This window comes from Necator americanus, chromosome III (genome assembly GCF_031761385.1).
Source record: "Necator americanus strain Aroian chromosome III, whole genome shotgun sequence".
Classification (NCBI taxonomy): domain Eukaryota; kingdom Metazoa; phylum Nematoda; class Chromadorea; order Rhabditida; family Ancylostomatidae; genus Necator; species Necator americanus.
Window position 1 is genome coordinate 26,029,485 of NC_087373.1, and position 19,381 is coordinate 26,048,865.

The 19,381-nt window shown below is 42.5% G+C and overlaps 5 protein-coding genes across 6 annotated transcripts; 1 reads left to right on the forward strand and 4 right to left on the reverse strand.

The window, feature by feature from the left end:
- Positions 1–2,320: 2,320 nt before the first annotated feature.
- RB195_010941 (uncharacterized protein) lies at positions 2,321–2,719 on the reverse strand (the record flags this gene model as incomplete). Its single annotated transcript, XM_064192153.1, has 1 exon — positions 2,321–2,719. One exon carries the CDS (start codon positions 2,717–2,719, stop codon positions 2,321–2,323), a length of 399 nt encoding a protein of 132 aa, XP_064049736.1.
- A 1,494-nt stretch (positions 2,720–4,213) lies between these two features.
- RB195_010942 (uncharacterized protein) lies at positions 4,214–4,498 on the reverse strand (the record flags this gene model as incomplete). Its single annotated transcript, XM_064192154.1, has 1 exon — positions 4,214–4,498. One exon carries the CDS (start codon positions 4,496–4,498, stop codon positions 4,214–4,216), a length of 285 nt encoding a protein of 94 aa, XP_064049737.1.
- Positions 4,499–4,751: 253 nt separating this feature from the next.
- On the reverse strand, positions 4,752–5,258 carry RB195_010943 (uncharacterized protein; the record flags this gene model as incomplete). Its single annotated transcript, XM_064192155.1, has 1 exon — positions 4,752–5,258. One exon carries the CDS (start codon positions 5,256–5,258, stop codon positions 4,752–4,754), a length of 507 nt encoding a protein of 168 aa, XP_064049738.1.
- A 265-nt stretch (positions 5,259–5,523) lies between these two features.
- On the reverse strand, positions 5,524–6,168 carry RB195_010944 (uncharacterized protein; the record flags this gene model as incomplete). Its single annotated transcript, XM_064192156.1, has 1 exon — positions 5,524–6,168. The coding sequence occupies one exon, from the start codon at positions 6,166–6,168 to the stop codon at positions 5,524–5,526; it is 645 nt and encodes a 214-aa protein (XP_064049739.1).
- A 444-nt stretch (positions 6,169–6,612) lies between these two features.
- RB195_010945 (uncharacterized protein) lies at positions 6,613–18,812 on the forward strand (the record flags this gene model as incomplete). Of its 2 annotated transcripts, XM_064192157.1 has the most annotated exons (11): positions 6,613–6,645; positions 6,838–6,976; positions 7,065–7,183; positions 11,039–11,163; positions 13,200–13,305; positions 16,399–16,504; positions 16,619–16,758; positions 17,106–17,633; positions 18,053–18,110; positions 18,193–18,383; positions 18,807–18,812. In XM_064192157.1, the coding sequence occupies 11 exons, from the start codon at positions 6,613–6,615 to the stop codon at positions 18,810–18,812; spliced, it is 1,551 nt and encodes a 516-aa protein (XP_064049740.1). The 2 variants fall into 2 exon arrangements, with proteins under 2 accessions (XP_064049740.1, XP_064049741.1); XM_064192158.1 differs by lacking the exon at positions 6,613–6,645 and having other exon boundaries at positions 6,910–6,976.
- Between the last annotated feature and the right edge of the window lie 569 nt (positions 18,813–19,381).

The window sequence follows — 19,381 nt, forward strand, 5'->3', positions numbered from 1 at the left end:
TTCTTTTATGTTTTATAAATCTAATATACAAATAATTTCTCTAATTTTAACCGATGGTAAACTGTCCATAAACATTAGGGGAGATTCACGCACAGAAGGAAAGAACAAAAAATTAAAACACTAAATCCAAAAACTTTTTTCCATCATTCCACCAATAGAAGAGTCTCATGATTGTCCACATAACCAAGGTAAGGGGATGAACTGACCAAAAACTATCTACTACTCATTAATTTCCACTTTGCTGGGACAATTTGCAGTGATGTCTAGAATTCTGCTGCGTGCTGAACTGATATACGAAAAGAATGCTAAGTGATGAAGCAATACGTTATGAGAAAAAAGATGACTTAAAGGCATCATCCCACGAATCTGAGGTGGTGCAGATTTCAGGTGGAGTATTCGTATACGAGATGGGAGACTACGGAGAGGGAGGTGATTCCGTCCATTTCTTGCTAATTGCCGTAAAAAACGGTCCGGAAGATGCGGCGCCGCACAAGACTGGCGCGCTCCAATCGAACCTCTTGTACAAAATGGTGCGCCAAAACGAATGAAGCCGTTTCTTCCGGGCCGTTTTTTACGGCAATTAGCAAGAAATGGACGGAATCACCTCCCTCTCCGTAGTCTCCCATCCCGTATACGAATACTCCACCTGAAATCTGCACCACCTCAGATTCGTGGGGTGATGCCTTTAAAGGAAAAAAGTTATTTTCACATCTCAATCTTTCGTCTTCTAATGAGTACATAGGTTGCATCATCATGAAAAGAGCAGTATGTTAGTCACTGGAAGAATATACAACAATTTTTTTGTGCAGCGGATTAAACTAAAGGTCTTTAAGAATGAAACCTCGCCTTCAATTCTATTTTCGCCGTTCGACCGTCGAGGCTCTCTCGATGGGAACTCTTGGAGCACACACGTATGAGAAATCGATTTCCTTCATGGTTAGTACATAAAAGTTGGCTGTTGGCGCTGTCTCTACCGCTCGCTAGCACACACAGCGCGTATCCCTACGGTCGCATTCGCGACGCGACCAACAACGCAGCTCTACATCGCTTTTCAGGATAATAAGGGAGCTTATCGTGATGAACATCCCCAGCTACATCCTTTTCTGGAGAGCTTCTGACATGGCCAATTTCAAGGTATGCTGCTTTCAAGAAACACAGGTGAGAGTATCTGGTATAACCGTCAAGAGCAAACCAGAACGCAATTAAAAGCATAACTCCACGAATCTGGGGTGGTACGGACTTCCGACGGTTAAAGACTATACGGGGTCATAGATTGTAGAAAGGGTGGAGCGCTCCAGTGGAACAATTCGTAGAAAACAGCGTTCCGGAACGCTCAAAGTTCTATTGGAGCGCGCTACCCTTGCGCACGCGCCGCATCATCCGGACGTTTTTTTACGTAATCAGTGAGAAATAAGCGTTATCCCACTCGTGTCTGCAATCTACGACCCGGTATAGTCTTCAGCCATCGGAAATCCACACCACCGCAGATTCGTGGAGTGATGCCTTTAAAGAACCGCGGCGTCGAGAAAAATCACAAATTACGACTCACGATTATCTCTCACGATATCTGCTCTGAGCTTCCATTCAACCACATCTATAGTCAGGTCAAAACGACATGGATCACAAGTGTAGTTGCGGTGCACTTGCGCACCTAGCTTCTCACAAGGCGCTTCGGTGGAGCGTAGCGGCTAGAAGCGTGGAAACCCTTGCTGGCACCGTCCATCGCTGCAGTTTGGGGTGGTCCCAACCAGGTTCCAAGTGCTGCAGTCTCCACCGCGGCGTTTCGAGCGCGTTCGCAAATGCACCGCAACTACACTCGATTCATGTCGGTTTGACCCGACTATATGTTACCTGCGCTGCTAGAACTCTGCGAGCACCTCCCACATCTGTGTAGCCACCAGCTCCACCGCAGCACTCCAGCGCTATCGCGTACGTAGTTACGCTATCTTTCAGCCGCTTTTACCCAACTACGCGAGAACCGAAAATGACTAGGGAGGTAACTTCTCCACAACGCGCATTTGACGGTCAAGAACGATTTTTGTGCTCTGATTGGGAGTTCGATTGGAGCAGTCTTGGAGTGCCCTTCTCCATCTCCCTTTTGCAGAAACAAGTTTTACCCTTACATTCCAACCATCTTCAACATATGTTGGATGTTTTCGCATCTAAGATATATTCTCCGATACTTTCTCCTCAAAACTTTTGGGTTTGGGTCGAGGTGGGACCATCGCTCGCCGTAGAGTGTAGCATCATGTCTTTGTTGAACTTTCTTCATTCGACGAGTTTCGACTTCATTGGTGCATTAAACTAGAAAGTCGATCAGTCACAGTCGCTGTGGAAAGTCTTCCACGTGATATAGTCGATTCAAAATGATCTGAAGTCTGTGGTGGTTGTCCAAGCAGCTGCGCTCGAAGCGGTGCGATGGAGCCTGCGGTGGTCCCGCCTGGATCGCGATCGTTTCCTCTAAAGCGCGAGCTCGAGTGCGGCCGCTAACGCAATTGCTCCGGTTGCTTTTGACTCGACCATACAAAAACATGTCAGGTGTTGGTAGTGCCACGTATGTGTTCGTCGTGCATCTCTGACTCCATTCGCAGTTAAACGGTGGAGAGATTTGACAGTCGTCATCGAGCTCGTTCAACCGAACTAACGCGACGTATCCGTAGTAAAGCCACTCCTCCTTTTCTGAGGTGTTCATCGATCCATGGCGCCGGGTCTCAGCCATACTATTGCGCGTCTTCGGAGTTTGTGGCTAGTAGGCAGCAGTGTTTGTGGCGGGGGGAGCTGCCATTCTGGAGTCTCTACTGCGAAATGGTAAGAAATGGGTCCTTTTCTGTCTAGTACAAAATCGTATAGGCAAGAAAGCGTTGTCCACTCAGCCTCAAACACTTCTGGGACTTTCGTCGCGGGCGCGTCGCGTCAGCTTGGCTGGAAGCATTCCGCCTCGACTGTGATCGCTATAATGTGTGCGCAAGCTTTTCTTTTCGCAGCCATCTGCGCTTTCATCACTACATAGGAATAAATATTACTTATTTAGCCTTCCTGAAGTGAGTGCGAGCCCTACTTTGGCAGAGTAAAATTGGAGTTTATGGATCCGTTTGATGAATATGTCAATAGTCAGGTATGTTTTTTTTTTCAATGAGTAGTGTTTCTGACGCATCTAGAATAGCTCGGCCATGTAATCAACTTTGCCGGTTTAGAAAAGAATGTGAGCGGGTCCGAATATATACCCCAAAGTTGTACACGTTTTTCTTGTTCTAGAAGCAAGTGCGTATCACTAGAGGTCTTTCCATCCTGAGAACCCACTCCTTATGTTCATGTTTGAAGTTTGTCTTATTTTATGTTATCTTACTTCTCGAGCTCCTTTCATATTTCTAATGATAGGTCCAACATGACGATAAGAGCAAAAATCGATGATTTTGGTGATATCATGTACGGTTTAAAAAAACCAAAATATGTGTTTTCCGCTTATTCCAACATATTCGTCTCCGGATTTATTCAACCACCATGATGCGTTAGGCTGTTTGCAAAGTTTGCGGCGACGCGGCGTCGCCACGAATTGATGACTATTTGCAGCGCCTTCTGACTGACGGCCCTCGGTGTCAATGTCAACCCATGTTGATATTTCAATAATTGTTTTCGTTAATTGAGCTGGACACGAGGTATCCTTTATTCGTGGCTAACGTTTCGGCAATATCGCCTTTTTCAGAGCCTGAGAGGGTGAAATCGAACGTGATTAATCCGATCAAACGCCTTATTCGCCCAACAAAGAAAGTCCTACGTCTACTTTTGGGCCCTCATAGTTACTAGTAGAAGAGAACATCGTATCTTACGATCAGATGACTGTCCTGCCACTGCTAGATACCTGTTGTGACGTGACCAGCACAGTTAAATATTAACCTCAAATAGTGAATCACAAAGAGAATGCCTCTGCTTAATCACAGAGAGGAATGCTTCTGGATAACGCGAGTTCCCGCGTTATCTAGAGGCATTCCTCTTTGTGATTCATCTTTAGGCCCTTGGAGTGGATTTAAAAAGCCTCCAGTGCCTTGTTCGCCCTAATACTCGGTTCGCGCGCCAAAATCGTGATCTTAAAGGCATCACCCCACGAATCTGAGGTGGTGCAGATTTCAGGTGGAGTATTCGTATACAGGATGGGAGACTACGCTTTCGCATTGCGTTCTCGAGGGTGGCTGTGAATATTTTGGGTGAGATTGTATCACCCTGTCGGACCGCTATTCACGTCAATGATGATATTCTTGTAGAATGGCGAAATTCTGGTCGTGAAGTTACTGTACAGCTCTCGACGTACTTTTTCGTACTGAGTAAGGACGCCTTGGTGGTCCAAGGCTTCCACGACCGCTTCCGTCTCAATTGAGTCGAAGGCCTTCTTCAAGTAGGTGAAGGTGAGACAGAGCGGCATCTTGTACTCTCGTGATACCTCGATGAGTTTCGAAACAGTGTGTATGTGCTGAATCCTTTTCGAAACCCTGCTTGCTCGCATGCCTGTCCTTCGTTCAAGACTTTTTCAATCCTATTAGGGATCACTCTTGTAAAGTGCTTGTAGATGACGAACAGTAAGCAGACTGGGCGATAGTTGCCGATGTCATGTGGATCTCCCTTTTTATACAGCAACACGGTCTTGCTGGTCTTCCACTGTTTAGGAACCTTGCATTCCGACAGGTAACGTGTGAAGAGCCTCGAAAGGGTGTTGATGAGTACTGGCGGAAAGTTCTTCAGGTGTTCTGATCTTATTCTTATTCTGGGGGGCCGGTGGCGTACGGTGACCGGTGATTTCTTACCGAATTGATAGCATGTCGTATTTCGGACGGGAGAACCTCTGGAATGACTTGTCCGTCTTCCCTCAGATGGTAACGAAGCAAGTGGACATGGCTGTCGAAGAGATCAGAGTAGAAGTCGTAGATGATTTTCTCCATTCCCCTTCTCGATGCAATGGTTGTTCCCTTCGGGTTCCGGAGAGCAGTCATCCTCGTCTTGCGACTGGCGAAGTCTCGACAGGCATAGCGGATGCTTTTTCCCGCCTCTGCAGCTTCAGCCAGCACTTCTGCTCTTCTCTCTTTGAGGTTTTCCTTTATCGCCTCTCTGCAAAGCCTTGCGAGCTCGGACGTGAGTTCTTGGTTCCCTGCTGCTCGTGCTGCTCCACGCTGGCGTATCAGCTCAATAGTTCCAAGAGACAGGCGTCTCTTGGTTAAAACTCTCAGCTTTCTTCGCGCAGTCGTGAAGATGTTCAACGAGCCGGTCATATTCCTCGTCGATGTTGTCCATTGTGGAATCTTCCCAAAAGCCGGCTCGCGTAGCGAAGAGATCTGAGATTAATGATAGTTCTGGGATTTCGCTCTCTGAACTTGGCGGCTTTTTCTTCTCTCCTTGTGAAGGAAAATCTTCCTTGGAGGAGGCGATAGTCCGATTCCGTATAGAACTTTGGCACAACAGCGACGTCCGTCAGCAGAACCTTTTATTGACGACGATGTGGTCTATTTCATCACGGTACCATCCACCGGGTGACTCTCACGTCCAGCGTAGAGAGGAGGGCTTCTCGAATTGCGAGTTCCCATGGATGGTCTTAGTAGTCATGATGAACTCGGAGAGCCTGTCATTCCATTGTAGGCCGTGGGTCCCGATGTGAAGTTCCTCCGGCGCTCTTCTTGGACCAACTTTGGCGTTGAAATCGCCAATTATGACCTTGTAGAAGGTATGATCTTCTGGGTAGAACTTCTCCAGGTCCATATAGAAAGCTTCGATTTCTTCTTCGTAGCTTAATGTTGGAGCGTAAGCGACCAAGAAAGCTGGGGTTGGACCACATCTCCTCATCCACAGACGTCCGATTCGGGTCGTAAGTTGTTCGAAAGAATCGATTTTGTTTGCCACATTCGTGTTGACGAGGACGCCAACTCCACCAACACCTCTACTGTCGCATGTTCCTAAAAACAGTTCTTCTCCAGTTTCATATACGGCGTTGAGAGGGTGACGTCGTCTCGTCTCGGTCACTCCGATGACGTCGTACTTAATCTTCTTGGTTTGCATCATCAGATCTTCGATGGCCGCTTCCAATGCAAGCGTACGTGCGTTATAAGTACAGTTCGTCATCCTAGTCCTTTTCCGTTTCGGTAGCCTATATGACTCCTGCAACCCCGTCTTTCCTGACGCTACCATGTCAGGATTTCCTCCAGAATCAGGAGACTTTTCTATTACTGCGACATGCGTAAAATTTTAAAACCCATAGGCAGGTTGCAAGCCTCTAGCCCCATGAGTTTTTGGGAGAAATTTGCGTTCTCCTGGAGTGGACATGTGGAACTTATTTGACTATATAACTGTTCGGAGGCGAGTCTCAACCGCCTCCCTTGCACCTCCCAGTAACTTGATTGCAAGCTTTTGGCCGGACCGACGTGCAAGATACAAGGATGTCATGAGTGAATCCTGGCTCAGCAGAAACATGGAGTCCATCCCCTGAATCCACTCGCGTCTCTGGGCAAGCACAAGGTTGCTTTTGGTCTGTGATTAGCCCCCTCTCGGCCACCCTGGGACGCGCCAGGTAGCTTCGCGACTAACCGGCTGTGATCTTTCTAGTGAAGGAGATCCGTGGATTTCAATTTTTACATGAATGAATATATCAGAGAACATAAAAGGAGGGTAAGGTGAGTGGGAGTGAGCAGGGTATGGAAAAGAGTTGTTTTCTAGGGAATCGTTCCTTCACTACCCATTTGACTCTGATTCTAGGTCGACCGAGTAGAGCAAATAAGTGTACTCAATTCTTTTGATTTGCCTTCTCCTACACAGCAGCATCCCAACTATGACGAAAATTTGTGAACGAGAGCATTTCAGATTAGGTGCAGTACTGCACGATGCCTAGCTCAACTCGGTTTCACTCAGACAAGCAGTATCTGTGTTGATGCTATGTCAGATATCATGAGGTTGTATTTGAAGAGATTTTCATCAAATCTGCAGTACTACATGGACCAACGTGAGTTACTCTTTTTCGTGCTATCACCCCGTCTTTGGAACTCGTTTGAGGACACTTGTTAACTTGTTTAGTCGCTTTTATACCATAGGAGGCCAGACAAGTCCGTCACTGGCTGATGTCAAGAAGACATTCAACTACATGAAAGTGAATTATTATGAACTGTATGAGTACTTGAGACAGGTCCGATCGATAGAAGCCATGCCATCGGTACTGTTTTATAATAATTATTACTCTGTTCATCATTATCAGTGTGAAACCAGCCATAGATTCGACGATAATTATGTGTATATATATGTATGTATATATATATACGTATATATATATATATATATATATATATATATATATATATATGCGAGCTACTGATGCAGACACCTCCCATACCCTGAGAAGTCGAATGCCTCAGGAAACATGGGATTTTTGGCAACCAACAACCGTCTCGTAAAACTGAACCGCAGGTCTCTACCAAGTGAACTGCAGGAAGACGTGCTGTCCAGACTTGTGCGATATCTGCATGTGCCGCTTGCTTCATTGCAGGAAACACGCATCAGCAATTGTCCCATCATCAATATCGAAAACCGCTATCAACTGCGACGATGCTGATGAAAAAAAGTTATAAGGCTGCGCAGTAGCTTTGAGGAATGACTACAACAACCTGGTGATGGATTTTGGATCAACGTTGCACCTTTGTACAATCGCAGAGGACTCAAACTTTAGATAGTAAGTGCTTACGGACCTACCGAAACGACTGAGGGCTACAACAACAACGCATTTTGTGATGAACTCAACACGTTCATATCCAAGTTTATGAAATTATTATGTGAAGCAAACGACGGACAACGGAAGTCGTTTGATAGAAATTCACGAACGGACTAACCTCATCATTGCATCAACTTTTGAGAGGACGCTATCAGCTTCCTTAGTAAGAGACAACCTTTTGACGCCAGAAAAGCAGCAAAAACGGAAGATGCCGACTTAAGCTTCAACTCGACTACGTTCTGACAAAGGACAAAGTAAAAAGTCCGGAAAAGTACTCATGGATTTCAACCGAATCTCTACTTTGCAGACCTCAAGGACGAAAAATGCAGAATCCTTTTGCCAGGTGTCCGAAAATATATAGCTGTTTGGGATGTCGCATTCGATTCCAACCACCACCCTGTTTTCATAGGCTTGATAATAAGGTTCCGGGAAAGTACTCATGGATTTCAACCGAATCTCTACTTTGCAGGCCTTAAGGGCGAAAAATGCAGAAAGGATTTCCGTCAAAGGGTGTCGATAAATATTGGATTACGAACGAGGAAGAGAGTGGACGACGCTGATGTTTTTACTAAATGCATTCAAGACGCTGGTGCTGAAACCGGGAGCGTTTTCTCTGCACGAGGAAGAAGTTCGCCTTTGCATCTGCGAAGACAATATCCACCTACAATTCTGCATGTGTTGCCCTCACTACTGGTGACTTCAGCCACGAGAAGCGCAAGAGGAGGTTGTGTCGTCATTTGAAACATGGTCGCAAAAACGAACATCAAGAGCGAAAGAGTTTGAAATACCATGGGAGGAACCCCGCTCTCGCTCACTATGCTCTACTGAGCCAGTAGAGAGTCAAAATGAAGAAATGTTCGCCTGTCCTCAACACTTCCAGCGGAGTCGCTATCGGCGAGGCCACCAATATAACGAGCAACGTAGAGCATGCATGTCAACATTTTGCTGAAACGACAAGCTCAATGTGCTTGAACTCGACCATGTCCAACGACTGATGTACATTGCAGTCTATGAAGAACCACAGACCGAGTCGGAGGTTCTGGTATGTCTCCAAAAAATGAAAGAATCTGGCCAAGAAAGTGAAATTACCGCGAAATACTGAAATCTATTCCTCTTCCGTGAGAAGTGAGTGAGACAAAGGGCGTGGCGGGACTCCCTTTGTTCAACTTTGACATAATGCAGTTGAGCAGTGTTCCGTCGATGTCGTTTTAGCGCCGTCTGCACTTCCCCTTCTAGATCTTGAGTAGGCCATCTGGTAATATTCGCTTCAAGCGGAGCGAAAGAATCAGGGTGGACGGAGAACCTGTTAAACTTGTGGATGACTTCTGGGGTGTATGCTAAAAAACGATGGTAGCTATGAGAGAGAGATGTTCAAGCGCTAAAGCCGCTAAAGCCTAAGTTGTGCTAGAGCCTATTCAGCAGTCAAATATTTGACCAAATGCTTGTAGTCGGCCCTCATCGCCAATGAAATCAAGCTGCGAGTCTACCTATCCGCTGTTCGCGCTATCACGATGTACGGATCGGAGACTTGGACAGCTCCGTCGACGGTAATAGAGAAGTTTTAGTGTATGGAGAGAAAGCTGTTTTGACGACTATTAGGCTATTTGGTCGATGGAGTGCCACAACAAATAACTTCACTTGGAAGTGAATATGTATGACGTACTGGCGAATGACACGTAGAAAATATTAACATCTTGTCCGGCCTTCTGAAGTAGTCATAGAAAACCATTCTTCCTTCTTTTGTCAGATTATAAGGAGGTAGTCTGATCAATTTGCCCAAGTTGTCTTGAGGATGCCCTCAGGCTCAAAGTGGATTTGAAAAAAAATTTCTGGATGGAGATGGTAAAAGAAAATCAGAGGACTTGGCGTTGACAAGCAGTTCAGTCGAGACGTAAAGTTTTGCCGTTTATAGAATAGCGATAGAAGGATAGATTCTATGCGAGCTTCAGCTGAAGATCGAACAGGAATGGCTCGGATATATTCGAGGACGCCAAATCCCGGCGAAGATAGCCGCGTCAGGCCATAACATCCCCCCTCTCCTCTCCTCTCCGCCGATCACGTCAAGTCAGTGATACGGACATATGCGGATATATGCTGCCACGCGGCTCTTCCTACGTCCAACCTCAAACTTGAGTAATTGAACTATATCTAATGATGCAAGCAATAACTTAAATTACAAAAGGTAGAGTACAGAAAGAGGAATAGTTATAAAGTCTTAAACTAAATCTGCCTGAACCTTCTCCCTGCACTTCTAGTGCTATAATCCGTCCTAAAATACGACGTAAAAACAGCGTTTGCTCCTGCTAAGTACGTTAGAACGCACACACTTATGCACGTCCTGTCCTCTCATCACCCTTTTCATTGCTTTTACTGGAATGGGCTGGTGAGGAGGCATCACTGATCGCTCATTCGTGGATGCGGGGCGTTGGTGCTTCATTTCGTAGAAAATAACGCTGTCTTCCAAGTCGTTTTTGATAACGTGTAGGGGAAGTTGAACGGGGACACGCTGGTTTCCATAATCTACCCACACGTAATTCACACTTTGCGCTTTCCCCGGGGTATCCGTGCTGCTTCCATTTCATGATACGTTGCCTTTAAACAACGCATGCGAAACCAAGAAGTTACAAAGCTCAAAGTTGTTGTGTATAAAGCGTTACTGGGAATATTCTATATACCAGTGCTGTGAGTAGATTTTTCTTTTGTCGAGATTACCAAGGTTTTTTCCATTAATATTGAATAGAGGGATTTTGACTTGACTCTATTGAAGCTCGCATAGAATCTGTCCATCTGTCGCTGTTCCATATCCTGTTCTGGAGTACAACACCTTTTTGCAACGTTTGGGGAACTTACGTTATAAAAGAGTGCATGTTATACATCTCGTACGCTCGTAAGGCGCATACTCAGATTCCTGATTGCGTTCAGTAGAAGGAGAGCCACCACGAGAAAGTAGGAATCAGACTTGAATACGCGGCCCCAATAGACGAATGATACAACAATTATTTTAAAGCTGATGTTCAGAGTAGATGGGGAAATTGATAAGATGCTCAGAGCAACGTATGAAGGAAATGGAATTCTTTAAAAAATGTCTCCTAGAATTTCTGTCCCAATTTTCAGCACTTCTTCAATCACAAACTTTTGTTTCACAGAGAGTAATTTCGTCAGAATACTTTTGTGAAACTTTTTTAAAAAGTTTATTTTGTTTTTCTGATAAACAGTAAAAATCACAATATTTCTTACAGGATATAGTTTGCAAAGCCAGGATCTGCATTCTTTCTGAACCACACTGTGTAGGACTGATTACAGGCGCCAGTGTTTCCTAACACGTCAGCTAGCAGAAGTCACCTTTCCCGCATTGAATTTCCTCGTCAAGAAAGCCCTGCCGATGTTGACGAAAAATCTTCCCAAGTAAAAGAAGAGACGATTTTAATGTGAGGATTACAAAGGTCTCTAAGAAGTACTTCTTTCTCCTCTGGGTATTTGTTGACTAGTTATGACTTGAAATGAAATGATAAATGATAAGGTCCTGCAAATTTTTAAATTTCAAAATTTCTATGAATAATCTGCTGCTTTAATTTGAGCGATTACCTTGGTCCAAGTAATGTCCAGGTTTTTCTAGTCGCATTTTTGAATTTAATAATATTCAACTTTTTTAACTTCTTATTTCCTACGTTCCGGAGAGGGTCAAACGTACGTTGGGATTTCTCCAACAGAGACCGTAAGAGGCGGGGAGCAAGAGATGGGTCGTAAAGGATGTTACTCGATATTTGTAGTTAAAAAATTACCTTTTCATCACTACCGTACCGTAGGTAGGACCGAAGGAAGCAAAGTCCATTTCCTTTCTGACAAAACCGCTTGTAAATTGTTGGCGCATCGCGGTGAAACGCTAATTTCACTAAAAATCAAGGATCAATTCAGACTAGGCGGAAGAGAGGTTTTTGCGTTCAGCGCAAAAAAATGTGGAAATTTCCCATCTCTGCTGATTTTTCATATTATCACGCAAAGAAGGGATTTTGATGTCATTACTATGCGAGAAGAGCAAAATGCGAGTAAAATTACTGCAAAGTAGGCTGCACGAGTTGTCGAATAACGACGTGCACAGTATGCAGTACAATTTTATGAATTTTTAGACGCAGATTTTATCCATATCTCTGCATGTTTTTTTTTGTTTCTGCCTTTCCTAGTTTTTTTTTTTTTTTTTTTGGAACCTAGTTGAAAAAACTCAAGGTCTTCACTCCTGTTCTAGCTTTAGAGAGAACCAGGATACCCACACAAATAGAAATTCGAAGTCAAAGATGCTTCATTTTCTTTCGAATGATGCGGCGGATTTTTCATTCGCACTAGCGTAGGAGCGTGTAACCAGGAGAAGTGAGAAAATTTCGGTTGCGGGTCAGAATGTATGCGACTTCGAACAAAGTCCAGTTACTCAACTCATGCCTTAAAGTCTGATTCAGTTTGAAATATGTTATAGAAGAGGATTTTTGAATTAGTTATTATTAAAAAAATTAGTTGTGAAGAAGCTGGGAAGTTTGCTGAAATTTCCTTTTTCTCCAGGTTCCCTTCAAAAAGACCAGGAAACATCTGAAAATTATAGCTCGATGAAGACTTTCCTTTACATCCAGAAAATCCAGAAACGCACCTTTACTTGCCTTTCTGGATTTTTTTTTCACCATGTGTTTATCCCATTCTATCAAAATCCGCACCAGTCCTGTGCTTGCTCCCAAATGATCAGTGTTCGGCGCTAAAATCACTTCCAAATCGCACGTAAATGCTGTAAATTTATTTTATCCATCTGTATTTACTTAACCTATTGTTCATTATTTATGACTTTTATTTTATTTATTCATTCTATCTTATTTTCAATCGCTACATGAGCGAATATGTTAGAGAATCAGAACATAAAGACGGTAGGAGGTCGTTTCTGGGTGGTCCAAGTATACGTTTGATCTGCTCAGATTTTGCGACGTTTGAAGCTCCGAATAAATAAAATTCCGAAACCTGTGAAGAAGAGTTCCTTGGAATCCGATTATTGGGAAACATAGTTCGCTTTTGATATATCATTTAATAGAGCGACTTTGTGCCCTCAAAGTTCCCCTAAAACTTTCGCAGAGCGGAGACCACGAACAAAGGAAGTTTTGACCAGAGCTTCCACTTAACTCAGTGTCATACTGTTGAAGGTCTAGCCAAAATTTAATATTTTTGAAGAATAATTCTGTTGTGACTGGATTGGCCCAGAATCAGTGCATTCTCTGCAGACTATATCATATTCCATGGAAATGCTTCCTAAAGTTTAGCGGAAATGACTCATCGCTGAAAAAAGAATAAGACAACTCGAAAAAATCGGCGAACTTCGAATCCGCTAGGAACATTAGTTCGAGTGCAGTACATTGAACATATTTCAACGAGATGTGAAAAAAAACCGACGACAATTCCTTTGATTTATTTGCAAAAGATTCGGCTTTTTTAGGAAACATTTCCCTCTTTTTTCTGAAGCATCTGCATATTCCGTCGGATTTGTAAAACCACTGGTACCTGCAGCTTCTCCACAGGAGAATCTTGAAACAGAAGTTAAGGTATTTCATCATATTTGTGTCTATCAATCTACTCTTCTTGCTCTATTCTCAAATAAGTCTTGAATATGAGGATTTAACGGTTCTTTTTTTTTGTTTCACATTATATAACTTGAAAGCTTTACTTAATAAATAACATCTTGCTAACTCAGGAAGTTCAGCGAAATATAGTGTTTGTTCTCCCAATGCACATTCGGGATTAAAGCAGACAATGTTTTGCGGCAAGAGTAGCCACATTTTGGACAAATAAGTGTGCTAGTTAATAAATTAGTATTCGAAAGAATAAGCAATCACAATACTCAGTGAATCAAAGCTCCATCTTACAATTCATTGTTTACCAGAAACTCGCTGCTTAACAGAACTAATGTTCTCAAGACACTTTGGGGTTTGATCTTTCGTAGTGTTTTTAAACCTAAATGATCAGGAAGAAACAACAAATACATTGCGCAATATCTCAGTATACCTTCCCAGCCAAAAAAAAATTGTGGATGATTGGCTTATAATGCGTCGTTTACGATGAATCTAAAAACCGACAAATGCATTAAGAATTAGAATTGATTAAGAATACGCAAATTCCCAAATTCCGGCTCCTTAACCCTCTGATATTCTGGCATCTTTGAAATTCCGAAAAAATGGGCCAAATTTGGAAATTTGGGTTGTTTTTGGACAATACGTGCTTTTGAAACGTCTCACTATGGACTGGATATGGAAATGCTGTGTGAAGGTAGACGAATCACCCTTTCTTCTCAGAATTACTGTGGATGCGAACGACATTACATAAGCTTCACTACGTTTAGAAAGTGTGAAAACACTTTGAAACAACTCCCATCCAAGTTTGTCTTATTTTTTAATAACGATTCCAAGACTGAGGAATCAAATTTCCGCAGTAAAATACCTTTCCTCTTTTTGGCACATTGTGAGCAGTTGCTCGTGAGTTTAGGTATTTTTGTTCATCGTCTCGCAAAGAAGATGCAAGGGAGCGAGGTATACGATAGCATCCTCAGGATATGATAGCTGCACACTTGAAGTGCTCCAACCTTTTAACCGTAAGCTTGGCCAAATTTTCAGCAAATTGTTCCACCGGAATCATTTCATCTATTTTATATCAGGTTGTTGCTAAAGAGCACTGATAACAGCACTACATTGATAACAAATTTCAAGTACACTGTAGCAAAGTGTACGAGCTATACTGAACCACCGCGAGCTGCCAGCCTCACCGGCCGGTGGGATAGTGAAGTCAAAAGGGCATGAAATTCGGCGCAGTTACGTAAGCTTCAAGCAGTGTGGAGCCCGCAGTTGGGATCGGGGCGGAACTGTTATGAACTCAGCGATGACCGATGCTAGCAACGGTACTCCCTCAATCCTAAGGCTGTGAATTCTGTGAGCAGCCTAACCATCACGCTCCACCTCAACGCTTCGAGCCTTACGCAACTGGACTGGGTTTCATGTCGTTTTGGTCCGGCTATAACACTTTTTTCAAACACACATACCAATGTGAGAAAGCAAGTACGCCTATTATATACCTAAATACCAAGCTCACAAAAGAGTCTTCCTGTAGATTATCCCAAAGTTCTATAGATCAGCCTAGAAAGGACTGAAGTTGACATTGGCGGATGTAAAAGCGTGATCAGTATATGTAAGAAAAAAAACTTTGGCTATCACGTTCCCACCATCTATGTGGCGAAAATAAATCAACAATGTCAATGTTTGATTGATGCGACATACCGATATCCGCAATCAAAAATCCTTGCAGTTTTAGTCACATTTCGCAAATCCTAGGTGGTGAGTTTGCAGCGAAAACGCGAAAAAATAGTGGAATCCATCGCTGCTGGGAAATATCATCTACGGAGTACGTACATCAGTGATCAGATCATCGTCAATTACCCCTAGAGGCTGAAGGCGGTGCATCACGAAACTGACTATGTCGGTGTCATTGTGGGCTAATTTAGAATTCGAGGGATGTAGATTACTAGTATGGACCCACTTAACTCCTCTTGATCTTCCTGAAAAAATGCCAAGGAACTGCTTTATTTCCTACAAAGTACGTTAGAATGCGCCACTTGTGATTACATGCTCCGGTTCCATCAGCAGCCTATTCATTGGTTTTACTTGAGTATCCTACTTAGGAGACCTCATTGATCTTGCAACTTGCTGGTGGGTGAAAAGTGTGCACAAGGGTGGAGCGCTTTACTTAGGGAAAAACCCCGTTTCACCCGTCGTTTTTCTATAGATCGAGGCAAGTACTTTCAATGGTACATGGCGATCTAAAAGATCGTCAGTCCCGTGAAGAATTTATCTCAATTTCCTCGGTTTTCTCATGCTTTTTTTTTCTTTGTAAAGCGCTTAAGTATGCTTCAATTACTGAGGTTCACAAAGACATCTCACACAGGAAAAAAAATATCGTTGCGGACAACCCGAAAAAGGAATAGCTCTTTGCCCTGGAAGAGGGGCAGTTGTGGATCACGATTCAAACATATCGTCCTGCTTATTGTTCCTGGACCAATTTCTGCTTCAATGGAGATGCGGAAAGCAGTGCATTTAGGATCACAGCTTTTAGTTCCTATTTTATACCTCTGAATAAATATGTTAATTCTCAGAGTCAAAAAATAAAAAGCACATCCTTCCACCGTAGTTGCACTCTATTAACATTTAGTCAAAGCTAGTTTCAATAAGGTAGGGAGAAAAAATGTGCAGAATTGTTCTTATATTGATGTATCTGGCTTATTCGTTCCACACGGTGAATCTTTGGCGTTTGGTCCTGGGAGTTACGCGTACACGAACCGCTGTAGCAATAAACACGCTATTCCTACGTGAGACACACACTGCGTCCCATTATGCCCAGCTGGCTGCAGGCCAGTACGGTCAGATCAAACACGGAAGCTGGGGCTAGATAAGATTAGTATGGGATGTCTGCATTGTATATGAAAAATTCGCTATAGGTTTCGCTTCTACTTCTCAGTTTCGCTTCTACTTCTCAAGTAGCACAAGAGCTTCAATTTCTCAAGAATCTATTCTTATTAAAAAGATATCATTTATCATATGTTGGTTTTTCTATATTCTGTCCTTCCTCTTTTTTCATCATTCTATGCGCCACAGAGTATCTCATCCCCGCTTTCTCCACCTCCGAAACAGCACAAAGATTATCGTGAAAAGAAATTAAGAAAGCCGTTCGATATAGTGCAGGAAGGTTTCCCTAAAAGTGGTAAGTTACATTTTTATTCACAGTCATTTTATATGATGACGAGTTGTTTGCAAAGAAAGCAAACTAGTGCTTCGCGGTTCGTCTTGAAGTGCACAAGCTGTTTACTTTTTTGAGGTACGGAACATGTTTCAAGCCATAACGCAGAGAATAACTGTCTGGACAAGCAAATTATATCAAAAGATGTTGGAGAGACCGAAAATGACCTAGATGAACGTGAAGATTTTAGAGTACACGATGTTAATGAGGGAAGGAAGGTGTGTTCTCAGATGTTCTCACTTTCTACATCCCAGCTGTCCTCAAAACTAGTTCTATGACTGAGGTGCAGATCTTCATTTCTTGCTTATTTGCTTACCTCAATTAATATCTATTCTCGTAGTTAAAAAAGTTATTACTTCCTGTTGATTGAATACGATGAGTTTTCAACGCTGTCGAATTGGTTGCAAGTAAGTTACATCTTCGAAGAATGTCGTGTGTCCTGCTGTGTTCTTCTTGTCATATAATTTTTTTAGAGGCAATTATCTTTGCTGGTCGCTAATGTACCACAAGAATGTTAGGTGACTACTGAGAACATTGAATTCCTCACCTCTTTTCTCATTTTCAGAAAGTTTGCGGAGATAATCATCTTCATGTGGTTCGCGACAGCTTGGAGAACTTACAGAAGAAACGACCAAGATACGAAATAACTTCTGATGCACTAAGAAGGCACTCCACCGGAAAAATCTCAGCAAAACAGTCGTCAAAGATAGTTGACCTGCTGAAAAAGCTGGAAAAACAGAGAAAGATTTTCAAAAATGTTCTCGAGAAAACCAATGCTGTTCTGCGAGAGTGCCAGTTAGAAGCCTCAGGAAATCCTGACATTGTTGAGGTCAAATTGAACGAAAAAAGGAAAGTATCCCCATTGAGATTGAGGATTATTCGAAATCCTACTGGTTCTATAGACTATCAAATTATAAAACCACAATTTATAATTCGTTTCAAGAAGACACTACTTCTGAAATGCAAGGCCTTCTTAAATCACTGTGTTGAGAAACAAAAGTCCGGGGATATCCTCGAAGAAGATCAAAACTATGACAGCATGGCCACCTGCGATAGGGGTCGCTCTTCCAAATATTCTCTTCGAAAACAAGAGGTTAGTTCCGGATGCACTTTTATAGGCCATTAGTTCAACATTTAGCGAGTACTTTTTGTTCTGCTAAATTTGATTTACGCTGGTCTCTTTCCTCTATTGTCATACAAACGAAAAAAATTATCGTGAATTGCAAAACGCAATAAGTACTGTCCTTAATTCGAATTTGGCTGATAGTGAAAATATATTTGTGATTATTTGTCACTTGTTTGGTTTCTGATTTTTATTTGTGTCGATAGGTAAAACACACTTCTCAGTCTTGCGATCCCATATTTAACATTTTCGGTTTGCTTGAAAAACACAGCGTGTTCACTTATTAGACGGATAATTTCCACTACGAGCCAAGTTCCCATCACTTTTTATTGATCGAGAATTCTCTGTAAATTTACTCGTAAAAACTACTAGATGTATAGCAATTTCAGCCCACTCGAAGCAGAAAGGTTGCTGTTCTGCCATATCTTGCCTCTGATTTACTAAGAAGTATGTGAATTTTTTTCTTAATCTTACGAAGTTTCTGGCGAAGTACAATACTTCGAGGGTTCTTCTGACAATTCGCTTGTAGATTCTTACGCAGTGCTAACAGCCTGCATGACCGGACGAGCTTTTCCGAATTTGGGGTCTACACAAGAAGGTGAAGAGACAAGAAATCCAAATACCACACCTCAGGATGAGATATCAAAACAAAGGGTTAATGAAGTGATCTGGCAGCAGTTGTTCGGTCAAAGTGGCATTTTTAGAAGAGAACGAAGAAAGGTAAGGCAATCAAATATTTCCAAGATAATAATATACTATTAATATGATGATAATATTTACTTAAGAAAGTAAACAAAGCATCACTCATAGAAAACATTTTCAGTGGTGAACCATTACCATTAGATGTTGGTGTTAAGATCTCTCTATGAATATCACCCTAATTGTACAGACCAAAAACGGTGGTTCAGTGGAATGTGTTTATTATATGAATATAGGTGAGCAACAGTTGCCAGCAATATGATCGAAATGAAGGAGTGGGCAGAGCGTTGTCTGCCGCACTCTTGGACGGTATAAGTCGTTATGAGACGAAAATAACCACAAGAGCCAACGGTACTTTATACCACGTCCCTTATCTATCATCGGGGTCAATGATAATAGTTTCCAAATGCAAAGTTACACTACTTCATTTTGTCTTTTTTTAAGCTCTAATATAGAAGTGATGGATATCTCTGCGAAGAACAAGAAGAAGTGATACGACTTCTGTTCGCAACAACTGGTTCCGCTGTACGTTAAAGAGCAGTGTGCTTTCACTTTTAGCAATAATACGTCAACGAGAAATCTGATTGCTTGCTTTTGTGTGTTTTTATTTGCATACTTAATACTGCATCTGTTTAATGTTTCGCAGGCTCTTTCTCATTAACTTTCTGTTTGTCTTAGAGACACTGACTATATTAAGGTGTTGAAAATACAGATTTTATGTTCATTTCTTTTCCAATATGATCAAAACATAGGTGATTGTCTATACTTCTTATTTCTACTAAATATTTAGTAGTTCGAATGTTCTCTTGTCTTGAAATCTCGGCATATTCTGTCTGTGTTTTGTGATAGTGAGACTCTAGTCATCCTCTATTTAGGCCTCTGAAGATGGCGAAAAATCCGAAACGTCAGGCAAATAAAGGTTCCATCTAAAAACCTCGCAGGCACACTATCACAAAACAGTTCTGTTCAGTCTCAATAACTGAGGTGACCTTTGTTCCCTATAAAACAACTTAGTTGAG